Source organism: Dioscorea cayenensis, chromosome 10 (genome assembly GCF_009730915.1).
Source record: "Dioscorea cayenensis subsp. rotundata cultivar TDr96_F1 chromosome 10, TDr96_F1_v2_PseudoChromosome.rev07_lg8_w22 25.fasta, whole genome shotgun sequence".
NCBI lineage: Eukaryota > Viridiplantae > Streptophyta > Magnoliopsida > Dioscoreales > Dioscoreaceae > Dioscorea > Dioscorea cayenensis.
In genome coordinates, this window is record NC_052480.1 from 1847648 (window position 1) to 1867310 (window position 19663).

Here is a 19663-nt window from a genome sequence, read left to right on the forward strand (position 1 = left end):
GGTCACTAAACTTATAAATTGCTTTCATTTTAGTCACTGACGCTAACACCGTTAACGACGATCTGACGTGGCTTAGCCATGTCAGTAGACTTCACCATGTCAGCACAACAATTAAAAAACATATCTTATTTTCTTCTTCTTTCGTATTTCTTCTTCCTTTCCCTTTCTCTTTTAAATAGAGTTAACCATGTTAGCAAGGCTAACCTTGTTCTTCCTCTTGCCATGGCATCGTGCAGCTGGTAAAGTACTGTTCTTCTTTTTTTATTTTACCATGGGTCAGATTGGGAGTAGCATTGGGAGCATGGAAGACATTGAAACCAGAGAACATTGCTGCCGGAGTCGAGGATGAGGTATTGAGGATGAGGAGGGGAACAGACGCTGATGCGGATGAAGAATTCACCGGAGCCAAGGTTGAGGCCGGAAGTTATGGAGAAGGAGAAGTCAGAAATGTGGTAGGAGGAGAGGATATGAGTTAGGGAGAGGATGCGGAGTTGGTCGCGGAGGAGGAGAGAGTTGAGGGAATAGGAATGGTTGGTGATGGTGGTGGGATGGAGGTGGTGGCAAGAGAGGAGAGGGAGGGAGTAAGGAGGAGATGAAGAAGAAGAAGGTGGAGATGGGGTAGTGACTAGTGAGTTGATGGAGGGTTATGTCATGGAATTGCATGAGCATGTGCTGCATGTCAATGAAGGGGAATGAGAGGAATAGGAGGAGATGAAGATGGAGAGTTTGCTGTTGCATTGGTGATGGGTGTGGGATGTTGAACATGTTTGGGGTTTTGAGAGAGGTTTTGAGAAAGGGAAAGGAAGAAGAAAGAAGAAGAAAGTAAGGAAGATAGATTTTTTTAATTGATGTGCTAACGTCGTGAAGTTTCTCGACATGGCTAAAGCCCACGTCGATTCTAGATCTAACGGCGTTAGGCGTCGATGACCAAATTGAAAAGCAATTTATAAGTTTTAGTGACCAAAAATAGATTTTTAGTGACCAAAATAGGAACTGGTGGATAGTTTAGTGACTAATTTTGTAATTTACCCTATAAAATATATATATTTAGGAAAAAGATTATCTAGGTAGGTAAGTTCCTAGATTTGAAATCTAGGAACATTTTAAATCTAAGTCATTGGATCATCACCCGATGGTTGTTTGTTTATATAAACATTGTACACCTTCTTTAATATTCATGTTTACTGTATAACACTGCAAAAAGTGGTATTCACTGTTTATAATGATAAGAGCCATAGTTACTGTAAACATCCCTAGATTTAAAATCTATGGACGTCTCTAAATTATGGGCCATCGTATATTTATATTTATTTGTTTCGGAATTTATAATATGAAGGTAATATATTTAGTTTAAAAAAAAATAAATTTTGGTACTATTTGTTATCTACATATATTTTTCGTAAATAATTAGATATTAAAGTACATACGTAAATAAAGCTGCTAATAATCCAACCAAGCATTTTTATTTTAAAAAGTATATATACAAATTTAGCCCATTATTATAATAAATTAACATTGAAGTAGTTTGGGCCTCAGGCCGGCCACTTTCGACGTTAAAAGCCCATGAAGCCCAATTCATGTAATCTAATCGCAATGCATCATCATAGCCGTACACCTGTCCCCGTTCTCCAAGCGGAGAACTCCATTGAAATTCACCGGCGGAGTTCCAGAACCCACGCGAATGAATCGCTAGATCGAAGAGAAGAAGAAACGAAGAAGAGGTTTTCTAGAGATTCCCAAAGTGGCCAACGATGGCGAACACGAGGGCCTCTTCCTCCTCTTTGGATCCCCTTTGTTCCCGATTTCTCTCTCCTTCTCCGATCTCCGTGTATGTCTTGCTCCTCCTCCTCTTCTCCACCGTCGTCGTCTTCTTTTCTCATCGCCAGATCGCCCAAGTTAGCCACCAGCCGTTTGTCTCTGAACTGCCTCCCGTGGTACTGATTTCTCTTTGCTTATTGTTTTTGTCTCGAAATTTTCGTTATTTTCGTTATTTTTGGAAGTTTATCATGCGTCTTCTGTGATTTTTTGCTTAAAAATTATTCCTTTTTGGTTTAATTGCTTTGAGGATGATCTTGATGTAAAGGGTTATATTTTTATTGATGCAATTTGGAATTTTTGAAGGAAAGTTTGCTCCTTTGAATCTTTTATAACATAAATTAAGCTATTACAAGCATTTCTTTTGGTTTTTTTTCTTCTGATTTTAACTAAAATTTCTCTCTTTTATTTGTTGTACAGCTTGAAGATAAGCATTTGTGGGATTCTTCTCATGGCTATGGTTACAAGCAATGTATCAAACCTACTCATAGATATAAACGTATAAATCTTTGCTGCTCTGATTATTTAGTGAATGATTTCTCTGTTCTGTGAAGAATATGTTTTTAAATAAACTTCATTGTAATTTGAAATACCAATCATAACTTATATTACGCCATGAATTCTAGTTTATTTGATCTGACTGGTAGTTTATTCTTTCAGCTCCTCAAGACGTGAATCGCTATCTTACTGTTAGAAATAATGGAGGACTCAACCAAATGCGCACTGGAGTGAGTTGCTAAAAGGAAATTTTGTTGCATTTGATATTTGACTGTCTGCCGGAGTTATATATTTCATCTGTTTTACTCATTGCTTACATTCTTCTGCCATTCTACCATGCATATGAACTTTGTAATACATGCATGAATCAATAGAAGCGCTCATAAGTATGCCCAATGTAGCATTGTTCATTCAAGAGTGTCAGATTATGTAATTATTTAATGTTTACAGATATGTGATATGGTTGCTGTAGCTCGCATAATGAATGCAACACTTGTAATTCCTGAATTGGATAAGCGGTCTTTTTGGCAAGACTCAAGGTTTGAAACCAAAATAAATAAATAAATGAAGAAGAGAGCACATCTGAATTGGGCCTCATAATTCATTGTTTGTTTTTATTTCTTAACAGCACCTTTTCAGATATCTTCGATGAAAATCATTTCATCAATGCCTTGCAAGGAGACATTCATATTGTTCGTGAGTTGCCTAAGGAGTTGGCATCACTTCCAAGGGCCCGCAAGCACTTCACTTCATGGGCAAGCGTGAGCTATTACGAGGAGGTGTCACATCTGTTCAAGGATTATAAGGTAAGTAACTGGGTGCTTCATGCTCTCAAGAACGATCATATTTCAATTGCTCACATTATGCTTGTGCTCAGGGTATTGTTAGTCATTCCAGTTTGGTGTTATTAATTGATAGTGCATCTCTTTTATGATATGAGAATTCAAGCTTCTATTTACATAAAACTTATCAGCAACATTTAAATCAGGTAATTCATGTGCCAAAGTCTGACTCAAGACTAGCAAACAATGACCTTCCTATTGACATTCAAAGGTTGCGGTGCCGTGCTTTATATCATGCACTCCAGTTTTCAGCTCCAATTCAGGACCTGGGGAAGGTTGTAGTGATTTTCTAATTCTTGCACCATGTCATCATCTTTTTAGGAGATATCTAGTTTTCATATTGTGGCGCATTTAAGATATCTCCTGGGGTATCTTGTATATTAGGTTCTGAGCATGCATGATGCTGGCACCACAGAAGCTTGTGGAGCGGCTGAAATCACACGGACGATATATCGCGCTGCATCTTCGCTATGAGAAAGATATGCTTTCTTTTACTGGATGTACTTATGGCCTCAACGATTCCGAAGCTGAAATGCTGACTGCTTTGAGGTGAGATGCTCTCTATTTATTGTGGATTTTCTTTCATTTCCTTGATTTGGTTGTGAACCGACTTTCTTGTTCTTAGGGAGAATACGAAACATTGGAAATTAAAGAAAATAAACTCAACCGAACAGAGAATAGGAGGCTTTTGTCCTTTGACCCCCAAAGAGGTTGGGATCTTTTTGCAAGCTTTGGGTTACCCTCCAGCCACCTATATCTATATAGCGGCGGGTGAAATGTTCGGTGGAGACACTTATCTCTCAGACTTGCGATCTCGCTTCCCTAACTTGGTTTTCAAGGTTCTCCCATCTTGTGCTAAATTATGCTTGGTGCAAACTATGTTACCAATTCTTCCACCTATAATTACATTGAATTTTTTACAGGAGACATTAGCGACAGCAGAAGAATTGAAAAAAATTGTTAGTCATGCATCTCAGGCTGCGGCTATTGATTATATAATATCAGTCGAAAGTGATGTATTTGTTCCATCGTATACCGGCAACATGGCAAGAGCTGTTGAGGGACATCGGAGATATCTCGATCACCGGAAGACAATCAACCCAGATAGGTATTCCTCTGTACCTGTTTTGTAGTTGAGATTGTCGACATGTTGCACCTCTACCATCTTCTAAATTTCATCATTTCGCACTCTTGTTGGCTTCAGGAAAGGATTAGTAGAACTCTTTGACAAGATGGAAAATGGAGAGCTGAAAGAAAGTTCGACTTTATCGCCACTTGTAACTCGAATGCATAAATCAAGGTAATGTCGATGGCATCTGTGCAACCACCTCTTGATAAACTACTGATATTGAATTTGTTATTTGATAGACAAGGATCTCCAAGGAAACGATATGGTTCTCTACCAGGAATGAAAGGAAGAAACCGTCTTAGGACCGAAGAATCTTTCTATGAAAATCCACTTCCCGAATGCATTTGCCGTAATTGAAAGCACTGATTCTACTGAACTTTGGTATTTTTGTTAGTGTTGCAATTGTTTCATATGATTCTTTTCAATGAAGCGTCTGTTGCCAAAACTTTGACATCTCAAACAAGCAAATATATTTTATATGCGAAATTTAGTGGTGTCAAACGGGCCGTGCTGGCCCAAGCACGGTGCTACGGTACCTTGCCCGGGTCAGGCACGGCCCAAACCCTAGGCCGTGCTAGGCTAGGGGTTTGCAGCCAGTGGTCCGGCACAGTCCGTGGCCCGCTTCGGGCCAACATGGCTGGCATCGTCAAATACTAGTTTTTTCTTTAATTTTTTTGGTATATTTTTTTGTTTTTAGTCAATAAAGGAACTTGGTTCTATGTTTGTGGTTTGTGAATTTTAGGATATTTTTTTATATATTTTTTTAGCAATTTTAGGGTATTCTTTTATATTTTTGGGATTTAAAATAAAAAATATAAATATAACCGGGCCGGGCCACGTGCTGGGCCGACCTTGGTGGTTGGCTGGCCGTGCTGGGCCGGGCCGGCCCATTTGACACTATTAGCGAACTTACAAGAGTTACTGAGAAATCCACAATTTATTTCGATTATGAACAACAGTTATTCCTTCCAAGCAAACGTAGTAATCAGATCAACCATCCATGCGAATGATGCAGAGGAGACTATCATCGTTGAGCATGAACTCGTAAGCCTTGTTGATCTCGGCGAATGCACTTCATGGGTGATGAATTTCTCTAGTTCTAGCTCTTGCATCAGTTATCAGAACAAGGACTTAGATAACACAATGTGAGAATGATTTCTGAAATTTCAATCATCACCTTGTTCATATACTTCTCCACAACAGCAGGAAGATCGGTTCGCGGTTTATAGTTTCCAAAGATGATTTAATTTCTTACAAGCAAAGTAGTGTAATTTATTTTCTACAAGATAGTTTAGTGTATTTACTAGAAGAAGATCTAGTTTATTTATTTACTAATGCAATAGTTTATTTAAATTCAAATAATCTTATCATTTTATTCTTGCAAAAATTTATATTATAGTAATGGAGTATATTGTTTATGTTAAGAGAGCTATGGGCAACAAGGAAAGTAAAGAGACTCAGTTTGGTCTGGCTATTTTTTTACTCCCTAAAGGAGCTCACTTGCACACCTCTCTGGAATGCCCGTATTCCATTTAGATCCTAGGCTCTTATACTATATTGGCTATGATCACTGTACTAGAAATATATGAATATATTAATAGTTTATATAATAATATGTATAATACTTTTCTCAATGAAGAGGACTTAGGAAATAAAATGATATATTACCATATATTAATACATTATCGCAGTATATTACTATTAATATAATAATATGTATAATACTTTTCTCAATGAAGAGGACTTAGGAAATAAAATGATATATTACCATATATTAATACATTATCGCAGTATATTACAAGTAATATATAATGAATACACATACAGTAGTGACTTTGAGTGAGATTGTAGAATATAGCTAAGTATAGTATAGTAGACCTTTAAAATTGGTATCAAAGCTCTGATTATATAATTATAGAACTAATAGATCTTCCAGTAGGTATAAATGAAGAATTAAGTATAGCCTTGCAAAGAATAGATAATGTTTTAGGACCTTTAAGCCAATATATTACTAAGGAAAATAGAAGAAAGAAAGATATAATTAAATATAGAAGAGTGTTATGGTTAATACAACTTAAAAGATATTTAAAAAATAAGAATTATCATATTAGAAGGTGGGAACAGTAATGTGAAACTCATAATAAACAAATAGATAAGAAAGGGAATGAATACTTCTATATAGCATGGATAAAACGAAAGCCCTAGAGAATATGATCATTGTGAACAACAAATAATAAACCATAAGCATGGAATAATCGATCAACACTATAGTATAGGAAATTTTCAAAAATGAGAGAATTGTTAAAAGAAATAGATCTAAAAACAATAGAAAATTATTTAATACCATTAATAAAATATGTAATTAGGTTAAATATACGAGTAGAAGATCAAATTAAAGGAAGAAGGGCTGGGTGGTTATTAGGTGTAAGAAAGATTTTAAGAAAAAAAAAAAATTTTTTTTTAGAAGGAGAAGTAATTAATAAGTCATGAAAAAATACAGAAGCTTAACGGAGAATGGGTAATTAAGTTTTATAGAAGAAAAAAATTATATCCAAAAAACTCCAAAGAAAGCTAGATTATTTGAAAAAATGGGAAAAAAGATTACTCATTAGCCTAGAAACAATAGAAGCATGTTACACATAAAAATGGAATTAGAAATAGGATATTTAGATCTAGCAATACCCAATACTGGAAGGAAGATAGTAAAGCTGGAACAATTTAAACACAAGTGTTATTTTAATAACTATAAAAATAGCTTCCATCATTCAATGCATCAAGAAAATAGCCAACTAAATACAATAATTGATCTCTTAGTATCATTAGGAATTAATTTAGGAAAATATCATATTAAATAATCAAATTAATACAGATCTAGTTGCAAGAAATACAATAATAAATTTACTTAGATGTAACATAGAATATATTAAAAACCAAAATAACGATTTAATAAAATCTTTAGGAGAAATAAAGAAATTAACTCATAAGCAAGAAATATTAGATGTCATAAATTGGACACAAAATAATACTATAAGATTAGATAATAAATACCAAAAAATTAAGCATTCATTAGACGAATTAAAACAATTAATAGTAACATGACTAGTGGTATAAATATCTATCTTAAAGCTTTATAAGTAACAAGGGACATTCTGAGTCTCCCTGTAGGATTTAGCTCCTATGAGGCAACTTCTAGGCAAGATAAGGGAACTCTTGACAAAATAATACTATTATTCAAATATTAATAGAAATTTATGATAAATTAGATCAAATAGAGCGTAGGATAAAAGGTTTAGAAGAAAAAGTGCTACCAGAAGATGAAAAATTAGATAGTTTAATATCGCAAATCAATAATTTAAAAATATTAGACTATTACGAGAAAAATATCTGTTAAGAAGAAGGGAGCAACAATGGTATTTAGTATATCAAAAATAAAAAAATTTTAAAATGAATATTAGACCATTTACAGGAACAAGTAGAACAATAAACAACGAACAGGAAAAGAGAAGTATTAGTAATAATTTTTTAGGAAAAATTATGGCATTAGGAAAAGATTGAAAAAAATACTTGGATTTTAGAAGAAATAATAGACATAGATTCTGATTTAGAAAAATATGCTATACGACTAGATAGAATTGATGTCTCCCAAAACACTGTATCATGTAGGACCTTTGAATCTTACTACCAGTTTATTGGAGTTTAGTAGGGAACAAGAGATATTGGTAACCACTAATCCATGTAATGTTCCTATACTTAATAAAGAATCTATACGACAAATAAAAGAGAGTGGTAAAAGTCTTATACATACAGGACTCATAGTAATAGGTATAAAGGGATTAACCAAGAAAAAAGAAGGTTGTAAAGTTTTATTAATGGTCTTAGATAAGAGTTGGTCCGTGTCTAATAAAGCAGTAATAGCAAGTATTGAAGTAGATATGGATAAGAATATATGGTTATTTTACTGTAGCCCAGACATACTAATGTCTATTAGAGATGGACATAATTTAGAAATAGGTATACAATCTAAAGGATATGAAGAATTAACCAGAAACAACAACCTCTTGCTTAACATAGGATTTTTAGGGTAAGTAACTAATAGTAGTAACATAAATTATAAGTTACATATAGAAGAACTAATGTCCGGAATAGCAAGTAGAGGTATTAAGTTAATAAAACCATTACCAATAGATGGCAATAACATTGGAACAAAATGGACTATAGATAAAAATCTAGACAATACTAATAATAGAATAAATGCTCCTACAACCGGATCAATTTTTGAAAATAATAATGGCACGTTTAGTATTAGATTCTCAAAATACCAACTTCAGCAACACCAAGAATTAGAAGATGAATAGGTATAAAGAAGGAACTCAAATACCCGGAGTAGAATACAATTTACCTTATAATAGTATATTAAGATTAGAAACAATCTTGATAAATCAAGGATAACTGTTAGAAACTAATAAACTAGTTTATGATCAAGATAATAATTTAATCATTTTATATGAACATGAAACTAATAATTTAATTCTAGAAGAGATACCTAGTTTAAATTTGATGGACATAAGTCGTAGTAACATTTCTAGCAGTAGCAGCAATCCAACCCCAATATATAGCACAACTAACCAAAGTGTGGGGCAGCCTAGTAGGCCTTCTTACAATGAATACAAAGAAGAAAGGGATTATGAAAGACCAAGAGGACAATCGATTACCTTTAGAGATCACAGATAGGAAACTATTAGTAGATGATGGTAGAATATTGAATCTAGTAGCACATGATCCACAAAAGTGGCACATGGTAATTAAGTACAGTCCCAATTAGTTTGTAGGAAATTTGATGAATTAGAAGTCAAAAAAACAACCCTAGAAATGTATGCATATTTAGAAAAAATATCTAGGGGAAACAACAAGGGTTACCTGGGAATCATATAAACAAAAATTCCCAGTAGATTTCTGTGGGCTCTTTTTTTCTCACTCAGCCTTTAATTAGGGTTAGACGAGTTAAAAATAATGGATCACAAATCAAATTTTAATTTTTATGACTATAAGAGATTATCGGTTCATGACTTCCATTAAGGGTAAGCCTCTAATGTTAATTACCATGGACATTGTCACAGAAAGCTCGGATTAAGAAATAAGTGTGAACAAAGAAACAAATTGTGACAATCAATTTCATTCAATACAATAAATATGAATTCCTAGATTTCTCTGAAAGTACAATAAATTTGAAATCATCTTAACGCCACTCAGGCTTGTAGGCCTACGTAAACAATGATTGTAGCATTTTATCTCCTTTTGACTATTTTGCCGAAAAGCATGCTTTGACTTTTGTTGATATATAGTCTTTATCAAATTTTGAGAATTTGAATCTCGGATATGATTTAGAAACTTGTGAACTTGTGTCTGAACTTGTGTCTTGGACATTTTGCGTCATGGATTTGATTTGTATTTTGAATTTGATTTGGATTTCAAATTATGAATCCTTTATGTTAATGACTCATAAACTTAATTGTGACTTTTTGTGAGCGAGTTTTTATGCTTGTAAAGTTCTCCTTCCGCTCTTGACTGCAAACTCTGGGCACTTTAACTCACGATGCCTCGAGAGCGATTCAATTATCGACATTTATATGGATTTTCAAATCTCACTCTTTCAGCATCTTGAATCTCGACTGGTTTCTTTGGGACTTTTAATTTATATGTCAGCCGTACGTGGTTCTTCACCGCATTGCATATGCCTTGTTGTTTTGTATGTCCTGTCTCATTGCCGCGCTTGGAGATGAGCGCGTCTTTGTCATTGCTTTTGAATGAGTATATATATATATATATATAATTTTTCGGCTTCGGATGTTTTAAAAAAAATATTTATATATAAATCCATGTTATCATATTCATCCCTTGTATATGATGGGACCACCTTTTTGAAAAATTCTTTATGCACATGAGTATGCATGCACTACGATGCTTCTCATTTTTCTCCTTATCATTTATTCAGTTCACGCATATCTCTTCATGGTGAGACCCTTTTATTTATTTATTTATTTATTTATTCATACACGTGAGTATGCAGTGCATGCATTGCATGTAATGCTTTTTATTAATTATGCCGACCTTTTATATCTTAGCAGACTAGTAGGAGACACTATATTCTAAAAATATGACCACTGTGCTCAAAGCTCATTCAATTTAGAAGATTTCAAGCAAATAGATAAGATCAAAAACTCGTTGAAAATTGCGCCGATTTAAAAATTACCATTAGAATCTAATTACCTAATAATTGAAACTCGATGGATGTGAATTTGGATGGGAGGACTATTTTAAAAAGTAAAACCCTCATAAATATTCCCTTAAAATGGAAGAACAAATTTGTGGGTATAGTAGTGGAAAATACAAGAGAAAAAACTTAACTCAAGTATTGATCACCAAGAAATATTAGCGATAGTTTACGTGCTTAGATAGCTCGCACTATTTCCCGCTTGGTAAAAAGAGATCTTAGTAACAACAGATTGTGAGGCAATAGTAAAATTTTATGAGAATAAAAATAATAAATGAATTAGTCAAAGAAGATGGTTAGCATTTAGGGCGTAATAGTAATTAATTTCAGCATACAATGTTAAGTTTGAACACATCATAGAGGTATTGAAACGTAATGGCGTATAGATTATCTAGAAGTATCAAAAGAAGCATCCTCCATGAGATATCATCAATTTCATGAAAGTCTAAGCCCTTTGCTAAACCATACGTTTAGTAATAAATGGGGACTACAAGACCAGTAAGTTCCTCTGCATTTTTACTAATGTGGAAGCAAAGCTACCTTGTACTAGACCTTAGTTGGTTCATATGCTTAACTATAACGGGATTACAAAACCAAGTAGCTCCTCTGAGTTATGTGTGTTAATGTGACAACTCAAGGAAACCCTCACCTTTATAATATGTTATTAATCCACCATACTAATAAAAAATTTTATCTACAAGATGGCGCAATCTTTGTAAAAAAGTCCAACCTTACTAGGCACCGAAGTTTATTATTCCACAAACCAAAACACAGGCCTGCCCATGTATCCATTGGGATCTCCCTTGTCCTTCAACCTACCTCTAAATCTCATGCTAGACCACAAAGAGAGAAATTATATTGATAAACCAATAATAGGAACTCCTCGTTTCCAAAAATCCTCACTCAGTTTTGTGACTATCTCCACTCAAAAAAACCTTAAAACAAAATTGGTTGACCCGAACTTGAGGCCCAAATCTCTAGATGCATTCCTAGAATTACAGCATACAAACCAAATATTGGCAGGAGAGGTAAGTGACATGAAACAACAAGCGGAAAAAATAAAATCAGAATACACAAAGAAAAAGAAAGAAAAAGAAATACTAAGAGAAGAATGGCAGAAAGAAATTACAAACAAAGAAGAAAAATATGAAAAAATCCCATAAGTCTTTGAGTCCAGTGAAACCAATGATTATGAACTTGGTTTATTTCGAAAAGGAGACCCAGTATATTGAACTAGTAAACTCATTCCATACATTGGCCTTCTCATCATTACTAAGACAAGATGGGCTGAGTTTTTGCCTTACTAAGTACAAAACCCAAACATACTTTGAGGCCCAAGCTTGTATCTGTGCTGAAGGATTTTCAATAATACAAGCTACTATCAACCTTTTGACTTGGAAAGAAGAGATAAGAACTGGAAATATTGTTATAACTCGTAACGCACTATTTGAACACGATTTGCTGAAAAAATTGATAATCTCCAAACCCAAACAACTACAAGGCCTAACCCACTTTCCATGGAAACTGAAACATATCATTAATTCTATGATGGAAAGCTATCCAAAACACTTTGTGGTGCTTGAAATTCAAAGTGTTCCTCCGCATTTCCAAGACTATCCTGCCCCAGCCCAACATTATATCAGAATAGATGTGGTTCATTATGGCAAACCAAAAACTCATGAATGGGATACCAATTTTTATCATGTCCAAATACCAACAGAAGAGAGAATTATGAGGTGGCGAGCCTATTCTTTGACCGTGGCTCCGAAAAAATTTCGCACTTTCTATCTAATCGGAGAACATCCCCATTTGAAAATCTATTCAACAATAAGTGCTCGATATTACAAATCTCTTATGCAGGGAACTATCATAACTGAACATATCCTTACGGAGCACTTAAAGGACTGTAAAGCAACATGGCACTATACCATTCTTAGCTATATTCTACAATCTCACTCAAAGTCACTACGGTATGTGTATTTTAAGGGTCTACTATACTATATTTAGCTATATTCTATAATCTCACTCAAAGTCACTACTATATGTGTATTCATTATATATTACTTGTAATATACTACGATAATGCATTAATATATGGTAGTATATCAGTTTATATCCTAAGTCCTCTTCATTGAGAAAAGTGTTATACATATTATTATATAAGCTATTAGATATTCATATATTTCTAGTACAGTGGTCATAGCCAAAATAGTATAGGAGCCTAGGATCTAAATGGAGTACTAGTATTCCAGAGAGGTGTGCAAGTGGGCTCCTTTAGGGAGTAAAGAAATGGCCAGACAATGCTGAGTCTTCTTAATTTCCTTGTTGCCCATGTCCCTCTTAACATATACAATATACTCCATTACGATAATATAATTTTTTGCAAGAATAAAATGATAAGATTATTTGAATTTAAATAAACTACTGCATTAGTAAGTAAATAAACTAGATCTTCTTCTAGTATACTAAACTATTTTGCAGAAAATAAATTACACTATTTTGCTTGTAAGAAATTAAACCACCTTGGAAGAAATAAATTACACTACTTTGCAATTAATAAGCTGAATTCATGAGTAAAAGATTCCCTATTCAGTACTTAGGAGATAAATTTGGTTTAATTATCACTTCTTTGATTTGTAGGCTGACCAAAGACCCGCCAAGAAAAAAGGGCCAGTACGACTACTTATGGATAAAGATATTATTTATTGCTTCTATGTAAGCCACATATCATACCTACGCTACTATTTCCCCTCATGGCTCTCATGCTTTCGTGGGTACTTTTCGCCGGTCCTTTAGTGTGGGCTTCCATCTAAGTAACCATAATACCTTCATATCATAGGGTTCATACTTAGGTTGATCTTACTAACCTGGGGATGTTTTAGCGTTATTTGGATTGTGAGAATATAAACCCATGTACCTCTCTTTCATTTTCGGGAATAAAGACTAAGCTACCATAAGCTTATATGCAAGTAAAAGAAAAGAAATCTACTATTGCTAATTTTATTTATGAAAGAGAAACTGACTTTTATTGATAAGAAGCTTATTGAAGTACCACACTCATGTTCCAAAGAGAAGTTCTTTGGTTCTTGCTTAGTATCTCAGCCTTACAACTGACTCTTATATAGACATACATGACTCTTTTTCATGACAATAATGCCCTTGGTTTTATTCTATACTAGGGGCACTACATGGGAAAGCTGAGAAATTAAGGTACCACTAGTAGGCGTTTAATTAGCCTACTTTGAACTGTACGTTTTCTAGCTTTTCCAAGGTAATCAGATCAACCATCCATGCGAATGATGCAGCGGAGACTATCACCGTTGAGCATGAACTCGTAAGCCTTGTTGATCTCGGCGAATGGCACTTGATGAGTGATGAATTTCTCCAGTACTAGCTCCTGCATCAGTTATCAGAACAATGACTTAGATAACACAATGTGAGAATGATTTCTGAAATTTCAATCATCACCTTGTTCATATACTTCTCCACAACAGCAGGAAGATCGGTTCGCGGTTTATAGTTTCCAAAGAGGGTTCCTTTATGTCCTCTGATGCAGCAGATTCATAGGATGTGTCTTAAAGACGGCGTCTTTGTGCGGCACTCCAACCAGAACAGCAACACCCCAACCCTGAGATATCAAATCATCCATACAATTCACAAGCATAAAAGCATCCGAGCGAAAATCAAACACGACAAAAAGAGTTTCGAAGAAAAAAATACATCATGAACACATTCAAAATGCAGATATCATCGCATCAACATCACCGGTGCACTCAATACTCTGATCAACTCCCCCACCGGTCATCTCGGCAATAACCTCTTGAACAGGTTTATCATGATCTTTTTGGGTTTACGAACTCGCTGACACCGAAATTTTTTGCTGTTGAAATGCAAGAAAATCTGTTTATCAAATCAGATAAACCGAGTTGAACTTCAATCAAGAACATCATATATAATTCAGACCATGATCGAATTTTTTCGGGTTCACATCAACACCGATAATTCTCGAAGCCCCTGAAATCCTCGCCCCTTCGGCGGCCTATTTGTGAATCATCATCAATATCATTAGATATATATGATCTTATTTGTTCATATTATATTAACTAGTTTAAATTATATCATTGAAAGATAACTCACCGCAAGTCCAACAGCTCCAAGGCCGAAAACAGCAACTGATGATCCCTTTGGTGGTTTTGCTACATTCAAAACAGCACCAAGACCTTCAAAGGAAACAAAGAACTTGAGCAACAATGACATGCATCAGTTAATGAATGGAAACATGAATCAAGAGTTTTCACCTGATGAAATCCCGCAACCAAGAATGCAAACTTTATCTAGAGGAGCCGAAGGGTTGATCTTCGCAGCACAACCGACATGAACAACAGTGTACTCACTGTATGTCGATGTTCCGACAAAATGGTATATTGGTTTTCCATTAATGGAGAACCTGGATTGCCCATCACTGATCATCACTCCCCGGCCTAAGTTTACCCTGAGAAGATCACATATGTTGCTCTCCTCGGACTTACAATGTATACACTCCTTACATTCTCCGGTGGCTACCGGAATGACATGATCACCGGGTTTAAGATCAGTAACTCCATCTCCAACACTCTCAACAATTCTAACATGAGAAATACAAACAAATATTAGTCTGTAAAGAGCCATTTGATTCGCGGTATGTAGAAAAGTTACTGTATTATGTGGTAATTTGAAAATATTACTTTGTTTGGCATTGCACCGATGGTAATCTGTTGATAATATCATATTACCAACATGAGAATATTATCAAAAAAGTTAATAATCCTATTACTATCAAATTTGGTGTCTATTTTTGATTACCGTGGTAATGTAATAACTTTTTATATTTTACCAAATTAATTATAATGAACCAAACACAGTAATGAACTATATATTACCGGTAATAAGAGTTTCCAACCAAAATAGTCATATCAAATTACCATAATATTCCTAACTATATAACATTCCCACCCCATATTATGATAGAAATCTCTTTACGTAGTAATATATTTTTACCACAAACCAAACGGCCCAGAATTAACAATTGATTTGTTCTTGAATTTAAAAAAAAAAAATGCCAGTTTGGTGTCTAATGTACATAGATTACAAATATATTCACGTTGATTCATGTCCAATACCCAAATGTTAATTTTTGTCTTTGAATCCAAGAAAATATCATTTTGATCTTCTTGATTTTTTTGAATATATTTGCTTTGATTTATAAAATTACGTTTTTGTCCTTTGTTAAGATGCCAACTGGACCGTGCCTTAGCCCACCATCCTATTACAACCAACCAATCAACCACCCCTTTTTCCCCCCATAGGTTTATCGGGTTTTGTGCACCAGTGAATAATAAATGATTTTTAATTAATTTTTTAAATATTTTTTTAATAAAACATGTGAAAATACCTCTTTCTTATATATGTATAGATAAACTCTTACAATAAAAAAAATAAATATTATGCTCTTGTAAAATAAGTCACTTGTGGATGTTCTCAATGAGACAGAGAGAGTGAGGAAGGAGTGGTAGATGTCTGTAGATGAAAATCTACCTAGGGATATATCAACATTTAAGATCTAACAAATCCTGAGAGATGTCTGGAGATGGAAATCTACGAATATCCCCAAAGACAGGGCCTCATATATTCAGATTTTTTATTTTAAGATACTTTTTGTACATGCTTAAAAAAATTACCAATTTATTGATTTATTTTTTTTAGAAATGTGATATGTGCAATAATCAGAGGTGTGTGCACAATTGGAAATTAATTATCCGGTCATATGCTCTCACTTGGTGGTACGAGAATTGGGTCACAAATAGGGGTGCTCGATTAATAAACGAGCCAAGCTTGACAGCTCAAAAGCTCTGCTCGCTCCGGCTCACATGACAAACAGCGACTCGTTCTGCACGAATGTTTCGCTTTATAAGCTCGACAGAGCTCGTGATATATATATTACATTATATATATGTATATGATACGTATATTAAGGTGTATATGCGACTACGTACATTGTTGTCAACTTTGAGTTACACATATACGGCTAGAAAACCACTATTCAGTCGTTAGTTCTCATTAAGTTCTCACGTCAACTCAGCTCATTAAGCTTAAATGAGCTACAAGATAAATCGAGCTAAGCTTGAACACCATCAAACTCGGCTCATTAAATCTTGTGAAGAACTCGCTTATTGTATAATTAAAAAGCTCGCTTTATAGTATTATTTACAATTTTATTTTGTAACAATCATTAATATAATCAAACTCAAATCGAATTGAGTACACACTTGATAACGATTCATTAAATAAGTTTACTAAATAAAAATAAAAATATAAAAATAGTCAAGCCTTAATCAAGTTAGCTACTAAGTTCTAAGCTTTTCTCGAATTTTCATGTAGAGCTAAGCCCGAGCACGAAGTTTCGAAGAAGCCTCGATTGTAGACTCGAGCTCTGCTAAAATAAGAATCGAGCCAAGCTTGAACATATGAAACTCAAAGAAAGCTCGCTCGAGTTCAAGCTCGATTAAATAGAGAACGAGCTCAAGCTTGAACAAGCAAAGCTCTGGCCCGCTCGGCCTCGCTTACAGCCCCTAGTTACAAACATGCTTCTATACAGAGAATTTTTTAGCACCTCTTGGACATTGGAAACCTTTGCTTACTATATATTTGGTAAAATTTGAATAAGTGACCTCGATGAGAGTAAAGAGTGCCTCAACCAATTGGCTAGCCCAACATTAGCAATTTTACCAATTTATTACTTAAAACTTTAATGATTTTAAAAATGATTTGTTTTTAAATAAAAATTAAAAATTAAATGGGCCAACTTATGGGCTCACCTTGCTCGGTTGCCACCTTATCATGAATATGTTCATTTTTAACTTGTAGAGCAACTTTAATCGTTATATTTTATCATGTAGTCGACGTCCACGCCACATCATCAACCCATTAAACTCTTATCAATTAAACAATCTCCCATATAGTCTGAGTAATGCTACATGTAATCCAAGAGATCACACGAAACTAGCCACACGAATGATGTAGCTAGTGATGTGTCAATTTTTAATTAAAAATAAAAAGAGAAATTAGGGGAGAAATTAGGGCATACATGTTTTTCATCTCTCGTGTGTGACTCTCTCTCCTCTCTCAAGTGTTGCTCCCACAATCAACCCATTTAACTCATATCTATTAAATCTTCTCCATAATAGTTTATTTCAAAATATTTTATTTTAAATATATTTATTTCAAAATTATTTTATTATTTAAATAATAAGTTAATTTATTAAAAATCACTTTAAAAAAATTTCAAAATACATATTTATCTAATAAAAATCACTTTTGAATACATATTTATTTAATAAAAATCACTTTCTAATAAAAATTTCATAATTATATTTAAAATTGAGAGGGACCTATGTGTTTTTTTTTTAAATAGTGGGTCTCACAGTTAAAAGTATAGTGGCCACCAAACGCTTAATGACCACCATACGCTTTTTATGGGAGCGTTTAATGTTTAAACACTCATTGAGCTTTGCTCAATGGGCGTTAAAGATGCTCTTAAAGAAACACAACAACTATATTAGCAATCTGTATGAGTGATTTGTCCAATTAATCATCAAATAATAATAATAATAGATAAATAAATAAATCATACAAACAAAAAGAAATATTTTTAGATTGATTCAAAACAACAAAAATACCCTGCAGCTTCATGCCCAAAAATTCGAGGAAACAATGGTATTTGACCCTGAAAACATAATCCAACATATTATATATTAAAACCAGTAAACATAACTATTCAAATTAAAAAGCAAAATAATAATAATAATAATAATAATAATAATAATAATAAATAAATAAATAAATAAAACACCAAGAAACAAACCTTAGCTTCCCAAAAATAAATATCACTACGACAGACAGAGGTATAGAGTATTTTAAGGCGAACTTCCATTGCTTGAGGAGGAGCCACATCAACCTCTTCAATCACTAATGCCTTCCCTGCTTCCCATGCAACAGCAGCTGCATGTTCAACAATTATATATATATATATATATATATATATATATAAACTCATCATATAAATTCAAAATAAACAAACAAATTAATTAAAATCGAAAACTATTATCAACTACCTCTGCATCTAATCACTTGACCTGCAGTGCTTGACATGTCTGTCTCTCTCAAACTCAAGGTATTCCTGAATGGCTGAATCCTGAAGTTTAACTGTAATATATTAAAGAAGAATGGTAAGCAGTGCATGAATTTATAGAGAAAAAGGATGCTCACTCACTCTCTCTCTCTCTCTCTCTCTCAAACTTGCCTAAAGTCAGTTAACTAAAAACGGGTGATTCTCTAGTTGTACCTTGTTTTTAGTTTACCTTAAATGGTTGATGTGGATAAAACATAGGGAAGTTAATGGTGGGCAAGAAATGAATTTGTTTTTTACCGGTGGATCATATTTAGTTAAGTAAGGGAGAACGGTCATTTCACTCGTGGCCACAAATGTTTGTACTTTATATCGATGTGGGCGTAAATTTTTATAATATAAAAAAATTATTTAACTTTTCTCGAGTTACGTACGTATCTGCTTTTTAAGATTATTTTCGGTGAGTATGCTGATATCACACTTACATAGCGTTTATGTGACACTGAAAATTGTTTTAAAACATGTCATTATTGCATTATATGTAACTGAAAAAAAAATGAAGTGATTTTTGTGTTAAAAAAAATTTCTAATTATAAAAAAAAATTCTAATTATAATATTATAAAACGTAAATATTTATGATCATGAATCAAATGAATACAAGGGAGAGTCATGTAAGTTTAAGTCTAGGGGGATCATGCGGTACACGCTATTAGGAGCTGTCAGTTTTGGCGGTTTTGGTTTAGATTCTTATGTTAATAATATCTGAGAATTTGGAGAATATTCCCTAGAGCATGTTATCTCTAGGGTTATAAATGAGCCGAGCCGATCCGAGCCGAGCCGAGCTTTGCCTTGTTCAAGCTTGGCTCGTTATTATTTAATCGAGCTTGAGCTCGAGCCGAGCTTTCTTCGAGCTTCATTTTTCATATTCAAGTTTGACTCGTTA

At 33.9% G+C, this 19663-nt stretch overlaps 1 protein-coding gene and 1 pseudogene across 1 annotated transcript; one reads left to right on the plus strand and one right to left on the minus strand.

Moving 5' to 3' along the window:
- The first annotated feature begins 1694 nt into the window (after window positions 1–1694).
- LOC120270491 (O-fucosyltransferase 38-like) lies at window positions 1695–4890 on the plus strand. Its single transcript, XM_039277523.1, has 10 exons — window positions 1695–1934; window positions 2236–2314; window positions 2476–2543; window positions 2764–2852; window positions 2942–3119; window positions 3302–3430; window positions 3571–3704; window positions 3781–4263; window positions 4360–4455; window positions 4524–4890. The coding sequence occupies exons 1-10, from the start codon at window positions 1752–1754 to the stop codon at window positions 4639–4641; spliced, it is 1557 nt and encodes a 518-aa protein (XP_039133457.1). The 5' UTR covers window positions 1695–1751; the 3' UTR covers window positions 4642–4890.
- An 8635-nt stretch (window positions 4891–13525) lies between these two features.
- On the minus strand, window positions 13526–18832 carry LOC120270174 (annotated as a pseudogene).
- Between the last annotated feature and the right edge of the window lie 831 nt (window positions 18833–19663).

Excerpts from the sequence above, each read along its gene's own strand:
- LOC120270491 (XM_039277523.1), top strand. The coding sequence starts at position 1,752 with ATGGCGAACACGAGGGCCTCTTCCTCCTCTTTGGATCCCCTTTGTTCC. Across the intron at positions 1,935-2,235 it reads TCTCTGAACTGCCTCCCGTG|CTTGAAGATAAGCATTTGTG; the intron begins GTACTGATTTCT and ends TTTGTTGTACAG. Across the intron at positions 2,315-2,475 it reads ACCTACTCATAGATATAAAC|CTCCTCAAGACGTGAATCGC; the intron begins GTATAAATCTTT and ends TTATTCTTTCAG.